The sequence below is a fragment of the Garra rufa genome, chromosome 3, assembly GCF_049309525.1.
Source record: "Garra rufa chromosome 3, GarRuf1.0, whole genome shotgun sequence".
NCBI classification, from domain to species: Eukaryota; Metazoa; Chordata; class Actinopteri; order Cypriniformes; family Cyprinidae; genus Garra; species Garra rufa.
This window is the reverse complement of record NC_133363.1, coordinates 578,435-606,083: the sequence shown is the minus strand read 5'-3', so window position 1 is coordinate 606,083 and position 27,649 is coordinate 578,435. Positions and strand designations below refer to the sequence as shown.

The following is a 27,649-nucleotide window of genomic DNA, read 5'->3' as shown; positions in this document are numbered from 1 at the left end:
TATTTTTTACATGTTAGTAGTCTTCTTCCTTGGCTAACTTGAGGGGGGCGGCGCCCCAGCGCCCCCTATTGACCAGCCGCCACTGTCAGGCTCATGTGCATTCATACGTTTACAGCATTATGCAATCATCTATACACCATCAAACCAGCAGCACTAATATATTAAAATGATCTAGACACATACATGTTGTTGAAAATGCAGGACTGGTAGTGTGTAGAAATGGTGAGCTGAGAAACATGAATACTTCAGGATTGATCTTGAGATTCCTCTGATATCAGACCGAAACTCGGATCTTCCTGGAAGATTAGACTGACATCTGCTGGCGGACTGACGAACTGCAGCTTCACACATCACAGTCTGTGACCTGTATTTATTGTGATTCCATGTTGCTTTTGTGTGAGAAACAGACTGAAATATAGGTTAAGTTCACCACAGATCTATCTTCCTCACACTCCTGCATATTTAAATATATGGCACTTCAAGATGAGCTGCTTGAGCATCACAATAGATTTGGTAATGTGAATACAAAGTTATAGAAGTTTGAAATGAAAAATAAATGTACATATTTACAATAACTATGAATTTATCAGAAAATGTTCACCTCTCAAATTTGATTACATGTAAACATTTCTTAATTGTTTTTGTTTCTGTGAACAGTTGTCAGGTTTAAACAAATTATATAATTGTTTATAAGGCAAATGTTGGTAAAGCTTGACAAATGGTGAAAAGAAAGCATTCTGACCTAGTGAACGACACGAGACCAGCACCAGTTCCAACAGATCAACGATGGTCATTCTCAGACTGTTTCTAATGTCAAGTCTCTAGGCTTCTCATTAATAAACAGGAAAATAATAGTTTTAACATTTCAAAGTTCATCAGTTATGAAACTAATTCATCTGTAAAGCAGCTCTACAGAAGACAATAGAGTCATTATTCAGATCGGCTGAGTTCAAGAACAGTGAGCTGCAGATCAGATTTTGTTTCTCAGTACATGAAAGTGAATATAGAGTTTGAATGGACATGAAATGCTGTGTTTCTGATGTTCTTGATCGCTGAATTCCAGCCTGTGAAGATCAAACATCTCTGCTGGTCAGACCCACATCGGGACGAGTTTAATCTGCATAAGTAAAGCTGTGATTAAACCGAGCAGATGCTGTGAATTCTGGGAGTCTCACAGTTGGAGTTCTTCAGCGGCGTGTTGAAGTCTGTTTGACTACAGCAGGCGTGATTTGGACATTAGAAAGAATCACAAATGATATTTAATATCTCAGCTGTTTCTCCTGCACAGAATGAAGATTAAACTGGGAGAAATCTGAACACTTCATATGGTGTCTCCTGCTTAGATGTTCCTCCTCAGTCTGATCCGATGATCTGAGCCGCTCCACAGTCATCATACGGCACTGTTCTCTTACTGGACATTACTTACTAACTTCAAGACCGGACGAGGAAAAACGAGAAACAAACGACTTATAACCAATAGCAAAGGGGAGCGTAACTTAACAAGACAGTTGATAACAATCCAGGATAACGAGGGGGAAGTCAAATATGGGCAAGGGTAAACCAATACAAACAGAACAATAGGGGGAGACACAGGAATAAACCAAATCAAAGGAACCACAGGGTTCACAACTTTTTGTGAATTTAAGAATTACAGGGGGACTTCTGAATGAAACTCCTGAGTTATGAAACAGCACATTCCTCTGGGGATCAGTCATGTGATGCTCGATCATCAGAGAATGCCTGCAGACACACACACACACACACACACACACACACACACACACACACACACACACACACACACACACACACACACACACACACACACACACACACTGGTTTACATGTTTTATGGGGACATTCCATAGGCGTAATGTTTTTATACTGTACAAACCGTATTTTCTATGGCCCTACACTAAACCTAGCCCTCACAGGAGATTGTGCAAACTTTTACTTCCTCAAAAAAAACTCATTGTGCATGATTTATAAGCCTGCTTCCTCATGGGGACCTGAGAAATGTCCCCACAGGTCAAAATCTACTGGTATTCCTATCCTTGTGGGGACATTTGGACAAACACACACACACAACACACAGCAATGGGTCTTTGTAATCATTCTAAGATCCCAAATTAATGTTCAGGAGGACTGTGTTTAATAATGCAACCAATCACACGTAGCTCTAGATGTATTATGTGTTTCTTTCATCCTTCATTCAAACAGCCGCGAGCAGGACGTGCATTAAGTCTCAGCAGACCCTGTGTGTTTACTATCTTAATTGTCAATGATTATATTAACATACGACTCATGAAACTTCAGAGAAATGTTTAGTTTACTCAAAACTGATCACTATCATCATTTACTGGTCCTTGTGTCATTTTAAACACAAGTGTGAGTGAATGATGACAGAAGCTGCTTTCCATTACTTATTAAATTGCACAAAAAAAAATAAATAAATAAAAAAATAAAAATAATAATATATATATATATATATATATATATATATATATATATATGCCTAATGTAAAAACATCAATTGTGCAAAACTCCCATATATCACAATTTTCTTTTTTACACTTGCATGAGGTGTTTTTTTCAGGCAATTCGAAAAAGGAATATTTTGCAATATTTTCGCATTTACAGTTCACATTCAATTAAATACAGCCAAAATCCCACAAAAATCTGTTGCCATGACTTATCGCGAGAGGAAAAAAATATGTTTCAGTTGCATAACATCGGTTAACGGAAACGCCGCCATTTCGCAATACTTTTTAATCGACAATTATAAAATAGCGCCAAAGTTTTGTGCAAATCTGTAATGGAAACGCAGCTCATGTTCATTTCTGAGGAAACTAACCCTGAAAATCGTCTCGGGTTACGTATGTAACCTTAGTTCCCTGAGGACAGGGAACGAGACGCTGCATCCTGGTTAGGACACTTTGGGAACTGCCTTCAGCATGACCGGTTCTGAAACAAATGTATGAAACAACGACAGTGAACTTGACACTGGCCGGCGCCAGCCTATGACATCATCATCAGGCGCCTGCTAGTATAAAAGCAGGTGCCTGAGAGCACAACACCATCTTTTTGTCGGACGGAGGTCTGTGCAGGGCCCGAGGCATGGCCCTGAGACGCAGCGTCTCGTTCCCTGTCCTCAGGGAACTAAGGTTACATACGTAACCCGAGACGTTCCCTTCCGGAGGGAACTCTACGCTGCGTCCTGGTTAGGACACTTTGGGAACGCTTATACCAACGCCGCCATGCCGAGGGATAGGTGATCAAACTGACTGAATGAGGAGTCAAGAAGGAAATCACCCCTGCATCAGCGAGAGTCGCTGGGGCCCAGTGACCTGCCACGGCTAGCCCGGCTACCTGTGCACACAACTCTCAAGCGTGGAGGCCTAGAGGAAGCCTACTACACTTAGCTCCCTAAATGAAGGAGCTCATAAACGCCCTGACCATAAGGGGCGGAGTTTAGGGAATGGAGGTCTCGGCAGGGCGAACGCCTGCTCTAGGGCCCTGACAACATTCAGTGCTACAGGTATAGATGGGGAAGCGGAGCTTCTGGAGAATGGAGGCTTCATAAAAGACTCTCTAAAAGAGAGGAAGCCTGACAACATTCAATCCACTAGCTCTTAGGAGTGGAGGTCTCAAATAACCCTCCAGTGAGGGGAGACCTGGCTACACTCACGCTTGAAAGTACTGAAAGCGGAGCTTCTGGAGAATGGAGGCTTCATAAAAGACTCTCTGAAAGAGAGGAAACCTGACAACATTCCATCCACTAGCTCTTAGGAGTGGAGGTCTCAAATAACCCTGCCGTGAGGGGAGACCTGGCTACACTCACGCCTAGAAGTACTGGGGGCGGAGCCTCTGGAGAACGGAGGTTTCACAGAAGACTCTCTAAAAAGAGAGGAAACCTGACAACGTTCAGTCCACCAGCTCTTAGGAGTGGAGGTCTCACTAGCCCTTCAGTGAGGGGAGACCTGGCTACACTCACGCCCGGAGGAAAAAGCCTATACTCGACACTGGGGGTATTCAGTGAGGCTGCATAGCCTATGCAACCCGAACTACCCAAGTGGAGCTTCTGCTCAGAGGGAATCTACAAAGTGGAGGTCTCATGACCTAACTACACTTGACACTGACGACGGCCTGTGAGGCTGAATAGCCTGTGCAGCAGGCCTGTCTAAGTGGAGATTTCCCGAGGAGTGGAGGCTTCGCCGAAAGGAAGCCTGGCAACACTCTGTGAGTGAGGCTGGCAATGTTCTGCGAGCAGCAGAAGGACTCTAAGAGTGGAGGTCCCAAGACCTACTACACTTCAACACTGCAGGCGTTCATCGAAGCTGAACAGCCTAAACGACAGTACTGCCTGAGTGGAGTCTGGAGAGTGGAGGCTTTCTAAAGAGGGAGCCTTACACACCTCCGTGCTTAGCAAGGAAGAACTCTGAGAGTGGAGGTCTCATGACCTAACTACACTCTAGCCTTGAAGGTCATCCGCGAGGCTGACTAGCCTGTGCGACAGAAATACCTTCATTTTGGAGCTCTTCTGGAGAGTGAGGCCTGAGGAGGCCCGACACTCGATCCTGCTAGCAGCGCTATCTGGATTAGAGAATGCCCAAAGACTTCGCGTGAGCAAACACCACAAATGTGGTTTTGAGTAGGTGTCCTGAGCATAGCGAGGATCACCAGATTTGCAGTCTCTAGGCGATAGCGGAGCCTGAAAGCGGAGCTTCTGGAGAGGGGAGGCTTCAGCAGAAAGACTCTCTAAGCGAGAGGAGGCCTACGACGCTCTCCCTAGGAAACTCTTCAGAGTGGAGGCCTCAGGTAAAACCCTCTAGGCGAGGGGAGGCCTGACTACACTCGACGCTCAAGAAAGGCAGAAACTCACAGTCAGAGCCAATAATGAAAAATTCTCATTTATCATCTAGCTCTGTGTAGTGGAGGCTCCGAGACTGCATCTCCAAGGAGAGAAGCCTACAACACTAGTTTTTGGTGAGTGGAAGACTGCACTCCCCCAAAAGATAGTCAGCGAGGCACTCATGGGCCTGCCAGCTGCTATAACTGTGAGAGTGAAGGTCTCAGTACTGTTGGCTGTGACAGAGGGAGACCTATTACACTGTGCTATCGAAGGAGTTGTAAAACTTAAGGGTTTTGGAACCAACTCGAAGAACGGGCACAGAGGATTACCTGCGTGGTCCGTAGGAGAAAGGAACCTGCCTTTACGGGAGGAACCTTACCATAAGTATGGATTTTAGTTAAGTGCCTGGATTAGTGCACTCACCACTCGCGTGGATTTCAGAGAGTGCTCAAAGACTTTGCGTGAGCAAACACCACAAACGTGGATTTAAGAAGGTGCTCTAAGCGTTTCGCGAGAAAGACACCTGTATCAACCCGGGTGATAGCAGAACCCGGAAGCGGAGCTTTCAGTGAGGGAGGCTTTAAGTTCTCGAACATAACAAGCCTGACGACGCTCAACTGAGGAAGCTCTATCGAGTGGAGGCCTTGGAATACACGCCCTCTCATAGAAGGGAGGCCTACTTTGTTTTACACTCAAGGCTTGTAGTGACAGGTCCACGGAAAGAGTTCACAAGCTGCCTTAACCTTGTATTCTCCCGGCCTGTATTTCTGGGAAGTGGAGGCTTAACAGAAACCCCTCATGTAGAGGGAGCCTAGCAACACTCGACCCAGTAAAAAGCTCTCATGAATGGAGGTCTACAAATGACCTGCCACATTCACCGCTAAGAAGTATTCTCTTTATGTCTCTCTTCACAGAGGACTTCGCAGAGAGGAGGCCTCCTAGGCCTGCTACACTCAATTCTACTTCAAAGCGGGGCTTTTTAAAGAGAGCGGAGGCTCCAGTAAAACACCTCTCTCTCAGAGAGGGAGCCTTGACAACGCTCTATTCACCCTAGCACACAAACTCCCAAGAGTGGAGGTCTCACATATGTGTATATGAAAATACACAGGGAAGGTACCTGACCACACTCATGCAAAAAGAGTATTACTCTTAGCAGGGTTAGAGTGAGCGGAGGCTTCGGCAGAGCGATAATCCGCCTGAAGCAGCTTGACAACGCTCAAGAGGGTTATTCTCGTATGTATATGTATGTTGGATCATGTCTATACCAAGCTCACTCTAGCGGAGGTTTCAAAACCTGACAACGCTTAACCCACGAGGGGGTTTCTACGAGTGGAGGTCTCTACACACTGTTTTCTTTTATAGAACGAGGGGAGACCTGGCTACACTCGGCACTTGGTGGCAGTAGAACTCAAGAGGAGCTCGAAACTGCAATAGTAATCACCCAAGCGGAGCTGGTAGACAAAGGAAAACATACACATACACGCTTGAATATTTTATTAAAGTGTCTTTACTGTTCACATACCGGGCCAACAGACGGAGCCTCAGTCTCATCGTTGGCCCAGCCCCGGAGTCAAGGGGAAAAAGGGAGGGGCAGGTAGCCCCACACTGGCCTCGTCTCTGGCCCTTGGGCCAGGACGGGCCTGGTTTCCCCCCGGTGTTTAGGTGGAGGCGTGGACCGGCAAGGGGATGCAAACCCCCGGGGCTCGGTCCAGATCTTTCAGCAGATCAGCCTGGTGCGCCTCTGCAACACTGCCATCGTGTGCAGAGGAGCACCGGCCACTGCCGCATATGCTTTGGAGCCTTCAGGGTCGATGTCCCTCGCTCTGAGAGATAGTTCGCAACCGTCAGCGAGAGACATCGTCACATATCCGCGCCCGTGCATTCCCTCGACATCAGCATGATTCACATGCCGATGCCTGTGAATGCGGGCTGAATATGGCCTGTCCCATTCCCTCTCGATCTCTTAAGCAGATCAGGAAGGAATGGGAGGCTCACAGGAGTTGGCTTTGTCATGGCCCGGAAGAAGCCGCTCGTCTAGTCTGCCGAGAGCGGCCTCTTCCCTCGCGGGCTTCCACTGTAGATACAAGCGGGCAGCCGCGCGGTCCATAACAGACATCAACTCTTCATATGCGGGGCAGAGAGGCTGCATGGGCTCAAACGAGCTCATATTTGTTCCATTTCAACCTCCTGCTCACCCTGGCTTGAAGCCAAAAGAGCACTCGCTGCAGAACCGGAGGATGTGAGAGACAACACATCATCCGCTAGCAGCGCATTCTCGTCTCCGGCTGACATGCGCGAGGGATTAAACGCTCTCTCAAACTCGTCAGCCAGCTCCACCCGTGAGCACCGCAATCTCGGCCGCCGAGCAGCCTCAGCTGTGGCGGGACCGGAGCAGCGTGGGGCAGATGGATGGCCCGATTCCCTCGAGAAAAGGGCCAGACGAGAATGGAGTTTCTTCAAAGTGAAACTCTCACAATGAACGCGCTCCGTTCTTCTAGAGCCGAGCGCGCGTGCTCTTACACCTAAACACATCAAACAAAAGGTCGTGTGCGTCATCAAGTGTCAGATTTCTCTGACACGGATCCGCACACTTCCTACAGTTTTCTTTCTCTAGGCATCGCTGTACTCACTCGTTTAGAACAGAGGACTCTGAAGACAAAAAGATGGTGTTGTGCTCTCAGGCACCTGCTTTTATACTAGCAGGCGCCTGATGATGATGTCATAGGCTGGCGCCGGCCAGTGTCAAGTTCACTGTCGTTGTTTCATACATTTGTTTCAGAACCGGTCATGCTGAAGGCAGTTCCCAAAGTGTCCTAACCAGGACGCAGCGTAGAGTTCCCTCCGGAAGGGAACTTGGATTTATTCCAATGTATATTTTGTTCTGTTTTTCATATGCCTTCAAAGCATTTGGAAAAATGGATGTAAGTGTTTTTTATTATTTTTAAAAATAAGTTAGTGTGAAGGTCGAATCTACTGAAGTGAGGGGAGAACGTTGTGAGAGTGATAAACTGATGAAAGAAGATGCTTTCTCATGAGACGTTCTCTCTGTAAACATGTTTACATGCAGTGAACTGACTGCTGGAATAACATCAGCTACTATTATTAATGGGAGATTTAAATAAATAAATAAAAGTAAATCTTCCAACTGATGCTGTTACCCAGATATCCTTATATTTTGCAGCAGTCAGGACAGATTTACCAAGGAATTGCATTCATACATGCGTTGTGTAATTTGTCGCACACCGAGAAAAGCAGCTCTGGCTCCTGCTGCATGAAGCTGAAAGTTTGTTTAACAAGGAAAGTCCAGCATGGATCGTTCACAATGTTTCAAACCTCTACAATTAATAAGTCAATAACAATGTTATAATTGGTCCATCTGCTCTGATGAAATGTCCTGTGTTCACGTGTTCACCACATTCATCACAGCAGATGAACAAACGACATTATTCTGCAAGACACATGCAGTTTAACCTGGGTCAATCTATGGAAATGTCCATTTTCTGTCCCTAGCCTTTACCGAAATATTACACTTGGAAAAGGATTACAATTTTTTTATTGTATTTTAAATGGTAGACAAACTGGTTTTGACCTTAAAATAAAGCACTTTCTCTTTGTACATGGCTGTGGGGAAGAGCAGTTTTGTTGTGCTTGGGATATATATATATATATATATACATACATACAGTCGTGGCCAAAAGTTTTGAGAATGACACAAATATTAGTTTTCACAAAGTTTGCTGCTAAACTGCTTTTAGATCTTTGTTTCAGTTGTTTCTGTGATGCACTGAAATATAATTACAAGCACTTCATACGTTTCAACGGCTTTTATCGACAAGTACATGACATTTATGCAAAGAGTCAGTATTTGCAGTGTTGGCCCTTCTTTTTCAGGACCTCTGCAATTGGACTGGGCATGCTCTCAATCAACTTCTGGGCCAAATCCTGACTGATAGCAACCCATTCTTTCATAATCACTTCTTGGAGTTTGTCAGAATTAGTGGGTTTTTGTTTGTCCACCGCCTCTTGAGGATTGACCACAAGTTTTAAGATCTGGGGAGTTTCCAGGCCACGGACCCAAAATTTCAACGTTTTGGTCCCCGAGCCACTCAGTTATCACTTTTGCCTTATGGCACGGTGCTCCATCGTTCTGGAAAATGCATTGTTCTTCACCAAACTGTCGTTGGATTGTTGGAAGAAGTTGCTGTTGGAGGGTGTTTTGGTACCATTCTTTATTCATGGCTGTGTTTTTGGGCAAAATTGTGAGTGAGCCCACTCCCTTGGATGAGAAGCAACCCCACACATGAATGGTCTCAGGATGCTTTACTGTTGGCATGACACAGGACTGATGGTAGCGCTCACCTTTTCTTCTCCGGACAAGCCTTTTTCCAGATGCCCCAAACAATCGGAAAGAGGCTTCATCGGAGAATATGACTTTGCCCCAGTCTTCAGCAGTCCATTCTCCATACTTTTTGCAGAAGATCAATCTGTCCCTGATGGTTTTTTTGGAGAGAAGTGTCTTCTTTGCTGCCCTTCTTGACACCAGGCCATCTTCCAAAAGTCTTGTCCTCACTGTGTGTTCAGATGCGCTCACACCTGCCTGCTGCCATTCCTGAGCAAGCTCTGCACTGGTGGCACTCCGATCCCGCAGCTCAATCCTCTTTAGGAGACCATCCTGGCGCTTGCTGGACTTTCTTGGACGCCCTGAAGCCTTCTTAACAATGCAGTGGAAAGTTTTTTCGGGATTAAGTTAATTTTCATGGCAAAGAAGGACTATGCAATTCATCTGATCACTCTTCATAACATTCTGGAGTATATGCAAATTGCTATTATAAAAACTTAAGCAGCAACTTTTCCAATTTCCAATATTTATGTAATTCTCAAAACTTTTGGCCACGACTGTATATATATATATATATATATAGTTTAAAAAACAAATATTTCCACATTGATGGCTCAAGTAGGTATAATTTTTCAAATAACATTGTTTTATCTTAAAATATAATGTATTCATAACTATCAAATATATAATATAAATGGCATTAAAAATGCTGAATTAATATAATAAAATATATGATGAATATAGTGGTCCCCTGGAGTTGTCACTGGTCTTTTACTGTTTAACAAAAATCTTTTATTTTGAAATAAAAATCACACTGATGGCCTCACCTGACTTCCTTCTTCCTAATTCCTAAAGATCTATGAAGAAAGGTTTAATTTGAGGTCACTGGTATGACCTGCTTTTTTCTTAGGGAATTGTTAAAAAAAAAAAAAAAAAAAATAGAATACAAATAGATTGAACTACTTAATTTAGTGAGTATACCATGATTGACATGTGGTTTGATACCTTGCAGCATCCATTTTGTAAAATGCATTTTCATGAAAATTGTCACTGGTGTCACCTTCCTCATGAGTAACACCAGTGAAGATCAGTAGATCCTTTGATTACAGCAGAAATGTGTGTTACAGCAGCTATGAGTTATTTGCATTGAGTTAAAGTTTGTGTCTAAATCATTTTTTTTGCGGTGGAGCTTCTATTTGAAATATTTAAAACTATTAGCAATGTATTATTACCAATAATACATGGTATTTCTCATATTTGTCCTGTAATTTCTCATCATTAGCACATTACATCTGACAGCACAGACTGGTGCTTCACTGAACCACAAAACCTTGAGTTTCTGTAGAGTTTATAAAGCTTAGAGTTGAACTGAGAACTGGATTAACTCAGCAGTCACATCTACTCACATGATCAGAGTGTGTGTGTGTGTGTGTGTGTGTGTGTGTGTGTGTGTGTGTGTGTGTGTGTGTGTGTGTGTGTGTGTGGTGATATTTGACTGAAGGCAGAAATAACTGAGATTCAACCATCACATGACACGCTGAATGAGTGAACAATCGCTGCACAAACACAGAAAACCTCAAACTATTCGCTCCTCATGAGAAAAAAAATGGCTTGAAAAAGAATCTCTCTTACATATGAGCTTATAACTCATATGAGCTTCTTTCCACTCTTAAAGACAAAAGAAGTATTTCTGAATAATGAAAGTGTCTCTTGAAGTGGACCTTAAATGTTTGTCACATATTTGATGTGGAAATGCAGAAATGCTTGTATGAGTGTAAGATTACAAATGGAAAATATTAAAACTTTTAAATAATTGAGGCCTGTGGAAACACAAAAATGTGTGTGTGTGTGTGTGTGTGTGTGTGTGTGTGTGTGTGTGTGTGTGTGTGTGTGTGTGTGTGTGTGTGTGTGCGCGCCTGGTATTCATCACGTTGTGGGGACCAAATGTCCCCACAAGGATAGGAATACCAGTAGATTTTGACCTTGTGGGGACATTTCTCAGGTCCCCATGAGGAAACAGGCTTATAAATCATGCACAATGAGTTTTTTTGAGGAAGTAAAAGTGTGCACAATCTCCTGTGAGGGCTAGGTTTAGGTGTAGGGTAGGTGTAGGGCCATAGAAAATAGGGTTTGTACAGTATAAAAACCATTACGCCTATAGAATGTCCCCATAAAACATGTAAACCCAAAGCGCAGTAACTACACGTTTGGTCCAAATTGAGTTAAGGCTTAATATTGAATTTTGTGACAACTGTTTTGTCTTGTGGCAAAGTCTCCTGGTTCAATTTTGTCCCGTTTCAGAGAAATGAGAGTGTCAACATGTTTGACTAGCTGGCGTAAAAACTTTAAAGGCATTTTTCTGTTTCAGTGTTGGCGTAGTTACTGCACTTTGCCTTTGGAGGCACATTTACAAAAACATGAGTACTCTAGTGAGCAGGTCCGTATCACCAACAGCACGTCTGACTCTCAGGAAACCATCAGACTCTCAGAGCAAATGAAACACCACTGACCACAGACGAATGAAAGCGTAACACATCGCACAGAAATGTTGGCCGTGAGTCTCACGGTTCTAATAATAGTAACTGCACCTGCTCTGATTGGTCCGCTGAGATTCTCAGTGAGGGTCTGAAGTACATCCATGACTCACGTTTGACAAAAATGTGTCAGTATATTTCAGTTAAATGTTGTGTTACAGGACATGAGGACAGATGCAACAAAAGCACTCAATCATTGGGCCATAATTGTAAGAAACATCAATAAGCAGTTGGTTTTCTTCATCAGACAGTAAAATGCCCTGAGTCCCAATGTTCTTCCAATCCATCCTAAATAGTATGTGAGATTACAATAAGTGTGTCCCAAAAAGTATGCCAAATGTCCCCGGATGGTCTACTATTTCAGGTTGATTTTTGAAGTGTGGATCTGTGCACACTCTAATGGCTAATATTGCCCACAATCCATTGGGCTTTGGCAAAGGATTGGGACCAGAACTACAAAACACGAATAAAACGTGTTAAAACTAAAAGCGCGGCGGATGTACGCGACCGGCGGTTAGGCAGAGATGTTTAGAAAAAGGAGTTCAAGTTACTAATAATCAACATTTAACCTGGTAAGAAAATAAATAATACAAATGTTATCTGTGTTATATTTAATCTGCAACAGCAATGTGAACTTTTATAAGGTTGTTAACTTTTAAATGCATCATTATGCAGAAAATATGAGTTTTTGGCATGAAAGACCCGTGAAAGACTCTCTCCAATACGGATGTAGGATGTTAAATGAAATGAAATGTGGAGGATGTTAACTGTGATGAGATGATCGACAGGCCAGTTTAAGACACAGTTGTGTGACGAGTTAGTGTCCCAAAGATTGCCTACTCTTCTACTACACACTCAAAAGTGTATACTTTTTCTTCACCAGAAGAGTACATACTTTAAGGGCGTGGTGTAAGTATGAACACTGGGACGCAGGGACTGACTCTGTCTACTCTATCACCGGTGGCTGTATTTTAATCTGAGTTGTGATTCATTAACATGACTTCATAATGAACAGGACACTCTATGGACATCACACAAATTACAGAGCCTGAAGACACCATTAAAGATGACCTTAGACACAAAACCAGGAGTAAAGTATGCCATAAACGCTGAATGATTAGAGGCTGTTCACACAGAATGAAAAAGAAAAGCTCCGTGAGAAGCTGACTTTTATTTTTTAGCTCAACTATCACAGGACTGTGGGCTATCAAAGACAGATAAGGATACATCTATGCTGCCTTCAAATATCGACCAGATGACTGTATGATGTAAAAACAGAACGTGAAGCTAACTTTGGATTCGGACTCTTTCTGATGGAGCCGCTGAAACAGCAGTGAAACACAGTTTGAAGCTCAATGAATGTATGTCTAGCGCATATTTGCATGATAAAATGCATTCTGTGTGAACAGGTCTGATTAAACTTAAGCAATCTCACTATAGGTAGCAGACAAATTAGAAAACTCCACTTACCAATCATTAATTGATGCTTGAAAATGAGCCATCTAGAATTCACCACAATCCTGCTGTTTACGTTGATTACGCACGTCACTTATTGCGTAATTACGTAACTCCCGCTCGAATCTGCTACAGGTTAACAACCTCCGATTAAAGCACAACTCGCACTTTCATGTCTGGAAAATTATTATAAATACTGTAGAATCTACCATTCAACTTTAATTATGAATGAATGAGAGGATTTCACACTGATCTTCAGCTTCATCACCACAGTCTGACAGAAAAACTCACAAAACCAAAAAAACAAAAACATTTTGTACATCACACGTGTATTCAATTATTTACCATTTTGTTTTCGTGGTGTTGCTAGCTACTAAAAGGGCCTATTTAAAATGAGAGAAATTAGCCTAAATTTCCATTCAGACCTATGTGTGAAAATAAACCAGTAATTGCAGTAATATAATGAATTATACCATACCGGACCAGCCTGACATAAAACAGGACATTCAGGATGAAGATAGGCTCTGATGATTGTTAAATATCTGACAGCGTTGATGAAACAGAAACATTATGAACGAGCTGTAGCCCATTTTTAAGAAACCTCTTTTATTCTTTCATTCAGTGATGATTATGATAAAGTCACATCTGTGTTAAGAACATTCCCAGGTGTTTCTGTTGTCAGAATCAGTGGCAGGTGAGGTCTGGGGCCTGGTTTGTTCTGAGTGAAGAGCAGTGCTCAGGGCTCGTGAAATGTGACGCGGTCACGCGGGGATCAGAGAAGCCGGTCACGCGCTCAGCCGCTATTTAAACTCCTGCGCATTAATTCTTCAAAACTCTCGATCCTCCACCGGGAACAGATTCAACAAACATACCATTTTTACAGATCCCACTGTTTCTGTTCGGAAACGATGTGGGAACTTTTGCTCTAACTTTTGCTGGAGATCGTTGGATGCTGTTGGTTAAGTTTCACACTTTTTAACTTTATTAACTTTTTATTTTTAAGTGCTTGACTGTACTGGCTGTTTTTGATTTTTTTTTTCTTGGAAACTATCTGGATATTGTTGACTGCTTTTGAGATTTTTCCTGTTTTGGCAATGATGTGGAGATTATGTGGAGGTATGCTGCTGCTCGTGCACGCGCTGGTGCTGGTTGGCGCTCAGTTCCCACGCGTGTGCGTGACGCCGGAGGGCCTCAGGAGCGCACAGTGCTGCCCGTCCCCGTTAGCTCTGGAGAATGACCCGTGCGGCGCGAGCTCCGGGCGCGGGCAGTGCGTGGACGTGCGTGCGGATGCGCGTGCACACGGCCCACAGTACCCGTACGACGGGCGCGACGATCGCGAGCGCTGGCCGCTGCGCTTCTTCACGCGCGCCTGTCGCTGTAACGGGAATTTCAGCGGCTTTGACTGCGGCCGCTGCAGACACGGATTCACCGGAGACGCGTGCGAGCGGCGCGTGCCCGTGGGTCAGAAACGCAAACTCTTAGATTTTTATAGCTCTATTAAATAGAACAGACCTATGGCAACTTCATTTTTAACTGTCTTAAATAAAAACATGTCAAATAATCAATGCTAAAAATTATATAAATTTTTTATTTCTCTAATCTAAGCTTTTTAAGTCATCAATGTCTTTTAAACTTATAGCTGCAAATATCATATACGATTTAAAAACACTTATTGTATTATTATTATTATTATTATTATTATTAATTTTGTTTTATTTTATTGTATTATTATTTCTCCAGTTAGGAGGAATGTTATGCAGCTGAGCACAGAGGAGAAGCGCGCCTTCGTGAACGCACTTGACCAGGCCAAGCGCGCTCCCCACCCGGACATCGTGATCGCGACCCGCCGGTATCCCGAGATTTTCGGGCCGGACAACAACACGACTCAGTTCGAGAACATCAGCATCTATAACCTGTTCGTGTGGACGCATTATTACTCGGTCAGTAAGACGTTCCTCGGGCCCGGACAGGACAGCTTCGGCGGCGTGGACTTCAGTCACGAAGGGCCCGGATTCCTCACCTGGCACCGGTATCATTTACTGCAGCTAGAGAGAGACATGCAGGTACTGAACAACACTCTAGAGTCCAGACATTTCAGTTCAGATAGTACGAGCATTTATATAATCTGTTTCATCATTCTGGACATTATTTTAATTTCTTTTTAATGGAAATTGGAAAAAAAAAATCTGGATAACTTCAAAACTTAAAAAAAAATAAAATAAAAAAGGTTTTATATTATTTTTTATTGTTGTCTTTAAATCCTGTTTATGTTCAAATTCCCTTTAAGTGGTTCCACATATGATTTGAGAATCCAGTTACACTTCTTTCAGTGTAGATGAAACGATTGTAGATCAATATTGAAATACACAGCGATCGCTCACATTGTGCAGGATGATCCATGACCTTCACACTTTATAACCGTTATATGTGATTATCATCAGAGTAATGGAAATGAAGACACAAATTCTTCCCTTTTTATGCAGAAAATGTTATTAAGTGTGTAATGAGTCTTATTTAACTCTCACACAAAGGCGCGTCTGTCTCCAGAGCCAAAGCTTTCACAGTTTGTTTGAGTGTCAATGTCTCAGTCCAGGAGTCTAGTGTATGTCTCTATTCTTAAAGAAACAGTTCACCCCAAAATAAAAATGTTATGATTGAGGATGAGTTTGTTTGTTCATCAGATGTGTAGAAATGTGTCACTCCATCACTGTCTCACCGATGGATCCTCTGCAGTGAATGGGTGCCGTCAGAATGAGAGTCCAAACAGCTGATAAAAACATCACAATAATCCACACCACTCCAGTCCATCAGTTAACATCTTGAGAAGACAAAAGCTGAAACAAATCCATCATTTAGATGTTTTTAACTAAAATATGAGTCCATGATCCATAACAACGCTTCCTCCAGTGATAGAGTCCATCTCCTGTTGTCTCTCACATCAAAATCCAGCCACTATTTGTTTAAAGCTGTTTTGGCTTGTAAACTGTGCTTGATTAGTGCAGATTTCTCTCCTGATTCAGACCAGACCACTTTTTCACTGGAGGAAGCGTTATTATGGATTATGGACTCAAATTTAGTTAAAAACATCTTAATGGTGGATTTGTTTCATCTTTTGTCTTCTCAAGATGTTAACTGATGAACTGGAGTGGTGTGGATTATTGTGATGTTTTTATGAGCTGTTTGGACTCTCATTCTGACGGCACCCATTCACTGCAGAGGATCCATTGGTGAGACAGTGATGGAATGACATATTTCTACAAATCTGATGAACAAACAAACTCATCTAAATCTTACATAGCCTGAGGATGAGCACATGTTCAGTTCTGGGTGAACTATTCATTCAAGGTCTAGGATTGAGCTGTATGGTTTTACTAAGGTCTGCTGGGTTTCTCTTAGGACATGTTAGGAGATCCGAGCTTCGCTCTGCCGTACTGGAACTTCGCCATCGGCGGCAGCGAGTGCGACATCTGCACAGATGATCTGATGGGCGCACGCAGCACCTTCGACACCAGCTCCCTCAGCTCCAACTCCATCTTCTCGCGCTGGAGGGTGGTCTGTGAGAGCGTGGAGGAGTACGACACACAGGGAACCATCTGCAACAGTAATCGCTCCGCTCCAGCCAATACAGCCGAATTACATTAAAGGGGTCATCGGATGCCCATTTTCCACAAGTTCATATGATTCTTTAGGGTCTTAATGAAAAGTCTATAATATACTTTGGTTAAAAATTCTCAATAGTAGTGTAAAAAAACACCCTTTTACCTTGTGAAAATCAGCTCTGCAAAACATCGACTCATTTTAAGACATGGCCCCTTTAAATGCAAATGAGCTCTGCTCGCCCCGCCCCTCTCTGCTGTGGGATCATGAGCCGTAATGTTTACTTTAGCTGCGTTTAGCCCCATTTATCGGCGAAACTTGCCAACAAGCACATTATTAAGAAAGGCCATTTGCAAAGATGCATAAAAACCCTTATCCTCACTTCTGCTGTGGGTGAAGCTGCATCAGGAATGATTCGCACGAACATAGACGCATATGTAGATCTGGATCGGCGCTTTCCTTTCAAAAACGAAAGTAACGTTAATCATCTTCAGCGGCTCAGATGTCTGGAGTAAATGTCGACTGCTATGTTCATTATTACATCCAACAACAGAACACCTCAATCGCTCAATCTGAGACATTCTTGTCTGCAGCTGAGTCTCACAATGGAGATCAGAGTCGGACTGTTTCAGCTCGGTGAGGGCGGGGCTAAGGTAAGGCGCTCATGTCAATCAACTATCGTGGGAGGGGCCTCTGTCTGTGTGTCGTCACACCCACAAGAAGCTGAGAATGACCTGATTTTAAAAAGGGGATATTACTTTTAAAGATTAAATAAAATTCCACTGGGTGTATTTTATCATTGTAGGGTGGTTGTGTTCACAAACTGCCAACACACATTAAAAAAGTAAAAGTGAGCTTTGCATCCGATGACCCTTTTAAAGATATTTGTTTTCCAGTAAAATATCTAAACATCCTCAAGCGAGAAAAAAAACACTGTTTTCACAGTTTTGCCCCATGCAAAACAACATTTAAGTGTTTATTTTATTGCACTTTATCTATTTGCATCTGTAGATTTCAGTGCCAATCTGTATCTATAAAGAGTGTTTAGTGAATGTTGAGGATAAGTCAGTATTTGTACAGATGCAGCGATCTTGTAAAGTGTGTGTGATCGGTGTGTTTGAGGTTCGGAGAGCAGTCCCATCCGCAGAAACCCAGCGGGTAACGTGGCCCGTCCGATGGTGCAGCGGCTGCCCGAAGCGCAGGACGTAGCGGCGTGTTTGGAGGTGAACGCGTTCGACACGCCGCCCTTCTACTCCACATCCTCCGACAGCTTCAGGAACAGCATCGAGGGTGAGGCGCTCTTCTAGCTGCATCTGTGCCGTGATTTCTGTGATCTGACCGCCGTGCTGTCGTTCTGTCAGGGTACAGCGCTCCTCAGGGGAACTACGACCCCGCGGTGCGCAGTCTGCATAACCTGGCACACCTGTTCCTGAACGGGACGGGCGGACAGACGCACTTGTCGCCCAACGACCCCATATTCGTGCTGCTGCACACCTTCACCGACGCCGTCTTTGACGAGTGGCTGCGCAGACACGCTCCCGGTAAACCCTCCTCCGTCAGCGGCGCCCATCTGGAGTCTGGCGGGATATTAATGTGTTTGTGTTTGTCCAGATGCTGCCGTCTATCCTCTGGAGAACACACCCATCGGACACAACCGAGAGTTCAACATGGTGCCCTTCTGGCCGCCGCTGACCAACGCAGAGATGTTTGTGACGGCGCCGGAAAACCTGGGATACTCCTATGAGGCCGAGTGGCCAGGTCAGACTTATTATCATTAATATTATTGATGTTGTTGGTACTATTTTTATAAGTATTAGTAGTAGCAATATAATTATTATTCATTAAATTGTTTTATTATTTCTATTATTAGCATTATTATTAAAACTATATTTATTATCATAATACATTTTTATGTTAATATTACTGTTTTTAATATTATTCTTAATATTGCTATTATTATTTTCATTCAGATTATTGCTGCATTATTATACTATGCATTAATAACTGTAGTAATAATAATAATATACTTAATATTGTTATTGTTATTATTATCGATCATAATTATTAATATAGATATTATCAATATTATATTATTATGGTTGTTATCATTAATATTTGTATTATATTTTTATTATCATCATTATTAATTTGTTAATAATAATAACAATTATTATTATTATTATTATTATTATTATTATTATTATTATTATTATGATTATATTACTATTATTATTTTCTGGTAGTGTGATAACCTCAACTGTATAAATAGGACTTATCTTTTGTTATCTTTTAGTGTTACTGGACAAACCTAAGAACCACCCAAAAGCAGCTAGAGCAACAACACTAGTTAACACTAGTCATCACAGAAAATTACTCGTTATTATTACTGGTTAATAGTAGTTAACACTGGTTATCAGTGGTTAACACTAGTTATCACTGGTTAATACTAGTTAACGCTAGCTATCACTGAGCAATACTAGTTATAATGACTGGTTAATACTTGTTAATACTAGTTATCACTGGTTAATACTAGTTAACACTAGTTATCACTGAGGAATACTAGTTATAATGACTGGTTAATACTTGTTAATACTAGTTATCACTGGTTAATATTAGTTAATGCTAGTTATCACAGAGTAATACTAGTTATAATTACTGGTTAATACTTGTTAATACTAGTTATCACTGGTTAATACTAGTTAACACTAGTTATCAGTGATTAACACTAGTTAGTTTTAGAACTGATGTAGAACAAGTGACTCTCTCTCTCTCTCTCTCTCTCTCTCTCTCATTCTCAGCTCGTCCGCTCACACTGACCCAGATAATCACTGTTGCCGTGGTCGCTGCACTCATCGTCGTGGCGATTATTTTTGCCGCCACCACGTGTGCCATCCGTTCCCGCGCGTACAGGATGGAGGGACGGCAGCCGTTGCTCGGAGACCAGTATCAGCGCTATGACGACCACGACAAAACGCAGTCTGTCGTATAAACACATAATGCTTATATAGTAGAAATAACTTTTCATAAACCTTTGACAGGTAAAAGTAAATGATGGTCATTTAAATGTGTAATTAAAGGTGCTTTTTTAAAATACTACACATAAATGCCTCATGCTGCCTGAAATAGTTACAGCAAAAAAAATCAGTCAATCAGTATCTCAGACAACACTGGCTCTTTGAAGAAGATCTTTGTTTAATGGTTTTATTGTGAATAATTTAAAGTCTAATCTTGAAAAGGTTGAAATAAACCAGTAACAAACTGTTTCTCGTGTCTTTCCTTCTTGTCACCGCCAGATGGCGCTGCTGCTTCACCGCTGTTCTCAATGTTCACAGCAAAAGCATTTATCCATTAACAGCCACTGTAGCAAAGCATAACTGGCCTGAATTTAAAGGTTTTTTCAGAGAATATTTCAGACTGATTTTCATAAAAAGATAATATGTGACCCTGGAGCACAAAACCAGTCTTAAGTCGCTGGGGTATATTTGTAGCAATAGCCAAAAATACATTGCATGGGTCAAAATTATTGATTTTTCTTTTATGCCAAAAATCATTAGGGAATTAAGTAAAAATCATGTTCCATGAAGATTTTTTTGTAAAATTCCTACTGTAAATATATCAAAATGTAATTTTTGATTAGTAATATGCATTGTAAAGAACCTAATTTGGAGAATTTTAAAGGTGATTTTCTCAGTATTTTGATATTTTTGCACCCTCAGATTCCTGATTTTCAAATAGATGTATCTCGGCCAAATATTGTCCTATCCTAACAAACCATACATCAATATAAAGCTTATTTATTGAGCTTTCGTGTGATGCATACATCTCAGTTTTGTCAAATTTAACCTTATGACTGGTTTTGTGGTCCAGGGTCACACATAAGCAGCAATAAGCAGAAGTTTGCTCTTCTTCATTTCACCGCTAGATGGCTCTGGGGATACACAGATGTTCAGGTGACGCTATTCCTCTCTATTCAAACTTTTATTTGAAAATACAATGACATAAACACACATTACAGAATTGCAGCGTTGAGTTCACATTACAGCATTACAGGAAGCAGTTTGATCCATTTTACGCAGTTGCTGTGTGTTGAGGAGCGTGTTGCGCGTGCGCCGCTTGATGACGAGCACGAGGGCGGGTGTCACCTGTGTGTGCGCGCGCACCGCCCCTCAGTCCGACACCCGATTCAGATCAGATCAGACCTGCGGATCACCGAGGAACATCCGCGCACCGTAAAACTTCCGCAGTCGAGCGCGTTACCGGAATAATCCCGTCCGTGAGCCCGTGTTTCAGACCTCCAGAAGATCCAGGTCCGCGTCTCCGTGTGTTTGACGTCATGCTCCGGTAAGATCGATTACCTGCGGCTCTGAATTATTGATGATGATGATGGAGGATCTGCCGGACTTCAAAGACGTGGAGAACAAACTGGGCCGTAAAGTTCCGGAGAGTTTGATTCGTTCATTGACGGGAGAACCGTTCAGATGTGCAGAAACCCACGCGGACACCGATGATCTTCAGAAACTCCACAACAAGATCAGCTTCCTGCGACAGCAGATGGTGAGTGGCGCGATTCAAAAGAGTCGTTTAAAAAGATTCAAAAGAGTCGTTTAGGCGGATCCAAAGACTCGTTGCGTTTGTTTCGCTCAGTTCTGGCTGTTTAAACTAGTTCAGAATCATCGTCAGACACTTATAGTGTATTTCTATCTGTACTGTACACATCTGTATGATCGTGATTGTAGATTTTAAACTCTGGCTAAATGATTCATCTCACGGACTGCAGGTTTATATTTACATGAACGAGTTTGACACTAGTTGCAGATCTAGAATTTCTAGTCTCTAGAAGTGAACTGTTTATGTATCTGTAGGGTTTGTTTAATCTGTGATCATTAGTTGACATTATTAATGTGTGTGTCGTTGAGATGAATGAGTCTGGACACTAGTTCCGGGTCGTGCTGATCTGAGGACTGGTTTATAGCGGGTTAACGGGTGAGTTTAGTCTGATTAACGGCTGAACAGATGGTCTGATCCACCTCCTGCTGCTCGCATGTGTTTGACTGCAAACACAAACACTGACTCCAGATCAGACCCTTCATTCAGCTGCGTCTGAGTCTCATTCTGAAGGGGTTACACCTGTTCTCTGCTCCAGCTGCTGACAATGGAGCGTCTGATCACTAGTAAAGAACTGAACAAGAATCATTCATGAATCACACACAGCTACAGGTTTGAGGAAAATAGATGTTTTTAGGTTCATTTTAATTTTAGTAAAAAAAAAAAAAAGTCCTTCTGACATTTTTAGTTTAGTTTTTTTGCTAATTTGATTTATTTATTTAAAGTTGGCTTGAGAAAGTTTGTCTGAGACAGACATTCCTGACTCAAACTCCTCCTAGAGTCATGCTAACAACATACTAGCAACTTGTTAATCATGTTAGAAACATGCTAGCTACATGCTAGTAAGTTGCTAATAACTGGGTGAGGCGTTACGCTTCATTAGACTGATGAGGGATTGTTTCCTTTAATGTGTGTTTGCTAGGACTTTACCACACTGAAACAAATAACTTGTAACATTTACTTGATAAAATCCACGTAAAAATTTGCACGAGTAGATTTTAAGTAAATTTTGCTGCTCTAATATTAAGTACAACTCGCCTGTCATTATCAGTTAAAATCTACTTAATAATTAAAGTGACGCTTATAAAGAAATAAAGTAAAAGTTACGTAATTATCTTTAATTCACAATTTAGATTTATTTAAAGTAATCAATTAAAGTTAATTTATTGTTGTATCAGCAGGAACCTTGTTTTTATGAAATTATCAAGTAAATCTTACTATTTTTATTTTTTTATTTTACTTATTTTTATCAATGTATATTACTCGCAATAAAATGCACATTGCTAGTTTATGTAAGTAAATTATTTGATCTATATCTTTCACAAATCACACCACTAAATTATAATTTAACAATTTATTTATCCAACATGGCTAAATACAAAAAAAGACATTCACAATTCAGGTTTTTCAATAAAATGCATTGTTGAATTTGCATCAATTGGAACAACTGCATGTCTGAATTATTTGTTTTAAACAAAATTGTGCAAAAATAAAAGGAAATACAGCATGTTAGCTATAAAATATGCCAAATGATACATAAAACTTCTCAAAACCAGGTTGTATTGACAAAACTACAAACAACTGTAGATTAGTCCTTTTTAGACCATATTATTTAACCCTAATAGCCCTCTGACACAGTAAATGTACAACATTCAAATCAGCAAACTGAACAAGTGCACTTAAAAGTATGCTTCTAAAACCTTAATGCAGTAAAGCACTATAATCAACAGCTGAACATGTCAGGAGTTGCAGTCAATGCATATCAACAGCATTTAAGATGATGACTTCATCTTTAAAGCTTGCACTTTTGAGGATAGCTTGATTCCATCTAGTTCTAAGGACTAATATCTCAGATAGATACCCCTGAGTTCTGCGGTACACATCAAACAGACTAGCTTTCAGAACATTCAAGCTTTAAAAGTACTTTAAACCTCAATCTATTTCAGACTGAAAACTGTCAGACTTTCTGGTCAGGCTTTCTCAAGCCAGCTTTTTTGTTTGTTTGTTTTTCCATTTAATATTTACGTTTTCTTTCAATTAATTAAAACAATTTTAATAGTTTTAGTAATTTTAGTACTTATTGTATTTCAGATAGTTGCCATGCCAACATTTCTAGTCTTTCTTAAAGTTCCACTTTTTCATCTGATATTTTATTTCCATTGATTTCAGTTGACAGACGCTGTTTTCAGTAGGGTCCTCTGAGAGTGTTTGTTGTGTTGGTGATTTAGTGTGGAGGTCATTGACCTCTGGAGGGGCATTTTCAGGTCAAACCAAACCCAGGAGCACATAAACTCTCAAACACACACTCATTCACAGACCATAAAGGACACACTCTCAGATCTGGAGTTGCCTTTCGAGGCTGTAAACCTTTGAACCGTTACATCTTTAACTCCCAGTGTTCCTCAGAGCATCAGATACTGAAAGTGTGTCAGTGTTATTGATCGCTCTTAAAGCTACAGAGCACTCAAAATAATCATCCGTCGTCATGTTGGCCCGATCCATACGGACTGCATTAATGGCAGTGTCTGTTTTGTTCTCCTCGTTCTCCGTCATTATGTGGAACAGAGCGGCGTGAGCGTCGTTCGAGTCTGAAATGAGAGTTAATGAATCGCTGGACTGTTCCTGTAACACACAGCGGACCTTTATTTGGATAATGACTGTGTGTGGATACGGACAGCTGTTGCCGTGGGGAACAGTGGCAGTATTATGGTCTGTCTGCCTCCAGCAGCAGCTGATTCAGGATTGATCGACGGAGCCGGAGCTCAGGGTTCGTGTTTCAGTCTCTCGTGTTCGTGTCTGACACGCAGCTCATGCAAATCAGTTCGTGTTCACTTTATTTGCCTCGCTGAAATGTTGTGGCTGTATTGTGTCACAAACTCATCTGGGAAGATCTTGAGCTGAATCGTCTGAAATGATTCAGTGTCACTTTAGTTTGACTCTTTTGAGTCTCCAGTGTTTGATCATTCTCATCAGTGGTTATCGTGTTGATCAATAGAGCTATTGTCTGGAGCAGACGAGACGTCTCTGATAATGAGATTATTACTGAGGAATGAGTCTGGGTGAGGCGTTACGCTTAATTAGACTGATGAGGGATTGCTTCCTTTAATGTGTGTTTGCTAGGACTTTACCAGCTCAACAAGTACTCTATTGACTTTAATGCTTTTGTGTTATTGTTCAAGGTTCAGATCAAGTTCAGCTGAAGCAATTGTGGTTTAGAAACCAGAGAAAATAGTTTAATTCCTCAGTTTAAACCAAAGAGACAGCTTAAAATGAGCATAAAATGAAAGTGAATGACAATGTTAAAGGGTTGCTGTTTGTTAAAGCACAATTTTTGGTTCTCAGAACGTTCCCTTTTGGTAAGACAGGAAAGTTTTCTTAATGTAAAGCCTTTAGAAAAAAACCTTTAGGTTAGGGGAATGTTCCGGTGATCTACTGCGGATGTTCTGGGAACTTTCTCAGAACGTTGCGGGAACGTTTCCGGAGTGTTCTCTTTAGAATTATATTATAATTATAATGCGATTTGACCACTTTGATGTCTACGCTTTATTAAAATATTATTTCGGACATGAAATTCTGCAAAAAAACAGTTTGTTTAAGATAAAAAAAAAATTAAAATAAATATATACACACACACACACACACACACACACACACACACATACATACATTTTGGCATTAGAATACTATAATACTCAGGATCATTTCAAAGTTTTAATTAGTGTACATGGTTATGACAATTAAAGATAACCTGCAGGGAAAGTTCTGCGAATGTTATTTATAGGTTATTAAAAAGAGAACCTACTGGCAATGTCCTGGGAACTTTCTCAGAACGTTGCGGAAACGTTCTCTTTAGAGTTATATTACAATTAAAATGCGATTTGGCCACTTTGATGTCTACGCTTTCTTAAAATCTTGTTTTGGACATGAAATTCTGCCAAAGTAGTTTGCTCATGCTCATATATAAATTTCAGTATTAGAATACTTTGAATCATCTACAAAGTTTTTTGCTTAGTTATGATTATTTAAAAAAATAGCCTGCAGGGAAAGTTCTGGGAACATTCCCATTTGGTTCTCAAAAAAAAAATAACCAAATGGGAACCATATGAACGTTAGGGAACGTTCTGTGTTTGCTGGGTAAAAGAGTGCATTATTTATGACACTGAAGAGTGGAGTAATGATGCTGAAAATTCAGCTTTGATTACAGCAATCACTTACATTTGAACAGATATTCACATAGAAAACAGCTGTTTTAAAACAATTTTCACACATTTTTTGGATGGAGGTGTTTTAGTGATTGTGTGGTGTTTGTCGATGGCAGGCTCATCTGCGAGCGATTGACGTCAAACTGATGCATCAGCTGCTGTCCATCAACGAGGGCATCGAGTCGGTTCGCTGGGTGATGGAGGAGCGAGGGGGCGTGGCCAGCCGTGAGGGCAGTTTGACGGGCAGCTTGTGCAGCCTATCAGACAGTCCGGACGAGTCTCATCGTGGCTCCTGCAGTGATGGGCTGGACGCGATCTCTGTGGGCAGTTATCTGGACACTCTTGGAGAGGACGAACCCGACCGCTGCTCGCCCTCAAACGAGGACACCTTCACGAAATCTCCTCTACGGCCTCGAGTGGAAACCGACGAATACTACTGCTTCGGATAACGCTACCTTGAGCTTGAATAAAGATATCTGACCTGTGTCCAAATGGAGCGCTAACAGTCTTACAAGGAAATCCTTATTGTAAATCAGCCCTGACTGATTCAGCTCAGTTTCTCCTTCTGTAGGGAACAGTGAAGGTTTTAAGTCGTCGATGGGTTTGACTTGAAGTCAATATGCAGTAAGAAACACTGACTGTCAGATCATTTCCGTTTCAAAGACCAGCTCAGATTGAAAACCAAGAGAATCTGTTCAACCTTTTGTCTTAAATGTTCATTTCAGGCGTGAGAATCAGACTCCAGTCGGTGGTTTGGCTGTGTTCACACTCATTCAGTCCAGTTTGAAAGCTGAATTCAGTTCAGTTTAGTCCATGTTCTGACGGTGAAGTGACTGGAGTACAAATTTCAAAACTTAGCCATGGTTTCATAGAAAAAAGTTTAGAGTAAGCCAGGATTAGGCCATAGTTTAATTTTTATAAACATGCCTTAAAAAGAAAAAAAAGCATTACTGGTATCCATCTTGAGACAAAACAATGGCAGTGATATATTTTAAGATCAATCGGTGTGAGTTTCATTCATTTGAAACAGCTCAGATTTACAATTTAGTCTGGGACTAGGCTTAACCCTTGTCTTAATTCATGTTTTTGCAGATTAGGCCTTAAAAGCTCCTAAATCAGGGCAGTAATGCATAGTTGTGGCATTAACTCTACCATAAACCGCAAAATGTCTTGTTTTTCAAATGAAGATACATTTACTTGCAAAATGAAGACATGAAGACTTGTTTTCTGGGAAACTGAACACAATTAACTAGTCTTTCCTTTGACGTAAGTGTTTTGAGCCCATTGACAGATATTTGTTCTCGGTGAACTAACGGTTTGATCAGTTTCTCAGAAAACAAGCCTACTTTTGTCACTGTGTTTCTTCTTTGGCAGAGTGATCCGTAAAAGTAAAAGTAAAAGTAAAAGGATTGGAGCAGAGCTATTCAAATCGAGCTTTTTTTAAATTATGATTATTGTTTTGTAAAATTACTTAAAACAATGGAGCTCTATTAGATGTTGTACTTTCAAACTTTGAAGCATTTCAAAAGTCTTAAGTTAAACTCTTTTAAAAAGTCTTAAATGTACCTTCATCAAACCTGCAGAAACATTTTGTTTATTATAGGCACCCAATAAAGCAGGATGGATTCTGATTGGCTGTCAATGTTTTGTTCGTCCACTGGAAAATACAAGTAAATTAGTAAATCAGGAATTTGCTGCTGTATTTTTACATTCAGAACCATTTTTAAATCTTTGTATTGTCCTTGGTGTGGACGGGCCTGAAGACTAGCGATGTGCGCTAACTGTGTGTAAATAGTGTCTAGATTGATTTTGTGTGGACTTGAACACAAGTTATCAATGCTGCCCTCCAAAGGCAAAGCACAGTAACTACACATTTGGTCAAAATCGAGTTAAGGCTTAAGATGGGCTTTGTGACAACTGTTTTGTCTTGTGGCAAAGTCTCCTGGTTCAATTTTGTCAAAATTGCAGTAACTACAAAATCCAAACTAATAACCATATATGTGTAAAAACTTTAAAGACATTTTTCTCAGTGTAAGTGTTGGCGTAGTTACTGCACTTTGCCTTT

General features: G+C 41.3%; 2 protein-coding genes across 2 annotated transcripts; both read left to right on the top strand.

Moving 5' to 3' along the window:
- The first annotated feature begins 13,716 nt into the window (after positions 1-13,716).
- tyrp1a (tyrosinase-related protein 1a) lies at positions 13,717-20,038 on the top strand. Its single transcript, XM_073836800.1, has 7 exons — positions 13,717-14,641; positions 14,921-15,243; positions 16,577-16,781; positions 17,900-18,067; positions 18,139-18,318; positions 18,389-18,535; positions 19,576-20,038. The coding sequence occupies exons 1-7, from the start codon at positions 14,275-14,277 to the stop codon at positions 19,764-19,766; spliced, it is 1,581 nt and encodes a 526-aa protein (XP_073692901.1). The 5' UTR covers positions 13,717-14,274; the 3' UTR covers positions 19,767-20,038.
- Positions 20,039-20,963: 925 nt separating this feature from the next.
- LOC141331837 (leucine rich adaptor protein 1-like) lies at positions 20,964-26,827 on the top strand. The gene is made up of 2 exons (XM_073836874.1): positions 20,964-21,331; positions 25,701-26,827. Exons 1-2 carry the CDS (start codon positions 21,152-21,154, stop codon positions 26,031-26,033), a joined length of 513 nt encoding a protein of 170 aa, XP_073692975.1. The 5' UTR covers positions 20,964-21,151; the 3' UTR covers positions 26,034-26,827.
- Positions 26,828-27,649: the final 822 nt, after the last annotated feature.

Excerpts from the sequence above, each read along its gene's own strand:
- LOC141331837 (XM_073836874.1), top strand. The coding sequence starts at position 21,152 with ATGATGATGATGGAGGATCTGCCGGACTTCAAAGACGTGGAGAACAAA. Across the intron at positions 21,332-25,700 it reads GCTTCCTGCGACAGCAGATG|GCTCATCTGCGAGCGATTGA; the intron begins GTGAGTGGCGCG and ends TGTCGATGGCAG.
- tyrp1a (XM_073836800.1), top strand. The coding sequence starts at position 14,275 with ATGATGTGGAGATTATGTGGAGGTATGCTGCTGCTCGTGCACGCGCTG. Across the intron at positions 16,782-17,899 it reads ACAGGGAACCATCTGCAACA|GTTCGGAGAGCAGTCCCATC; the intron begins GTAATCGCTCCG and ends GGTGTGTTTGAG. Across the intron at positions 18,319-18,388 it reads GCTGCGCAGACACGCTCCCG|ATGCTGCCGTCTATCCTCTG; the intron begins GTAAACCCTCCT and ends GTGTTTGTCCAG.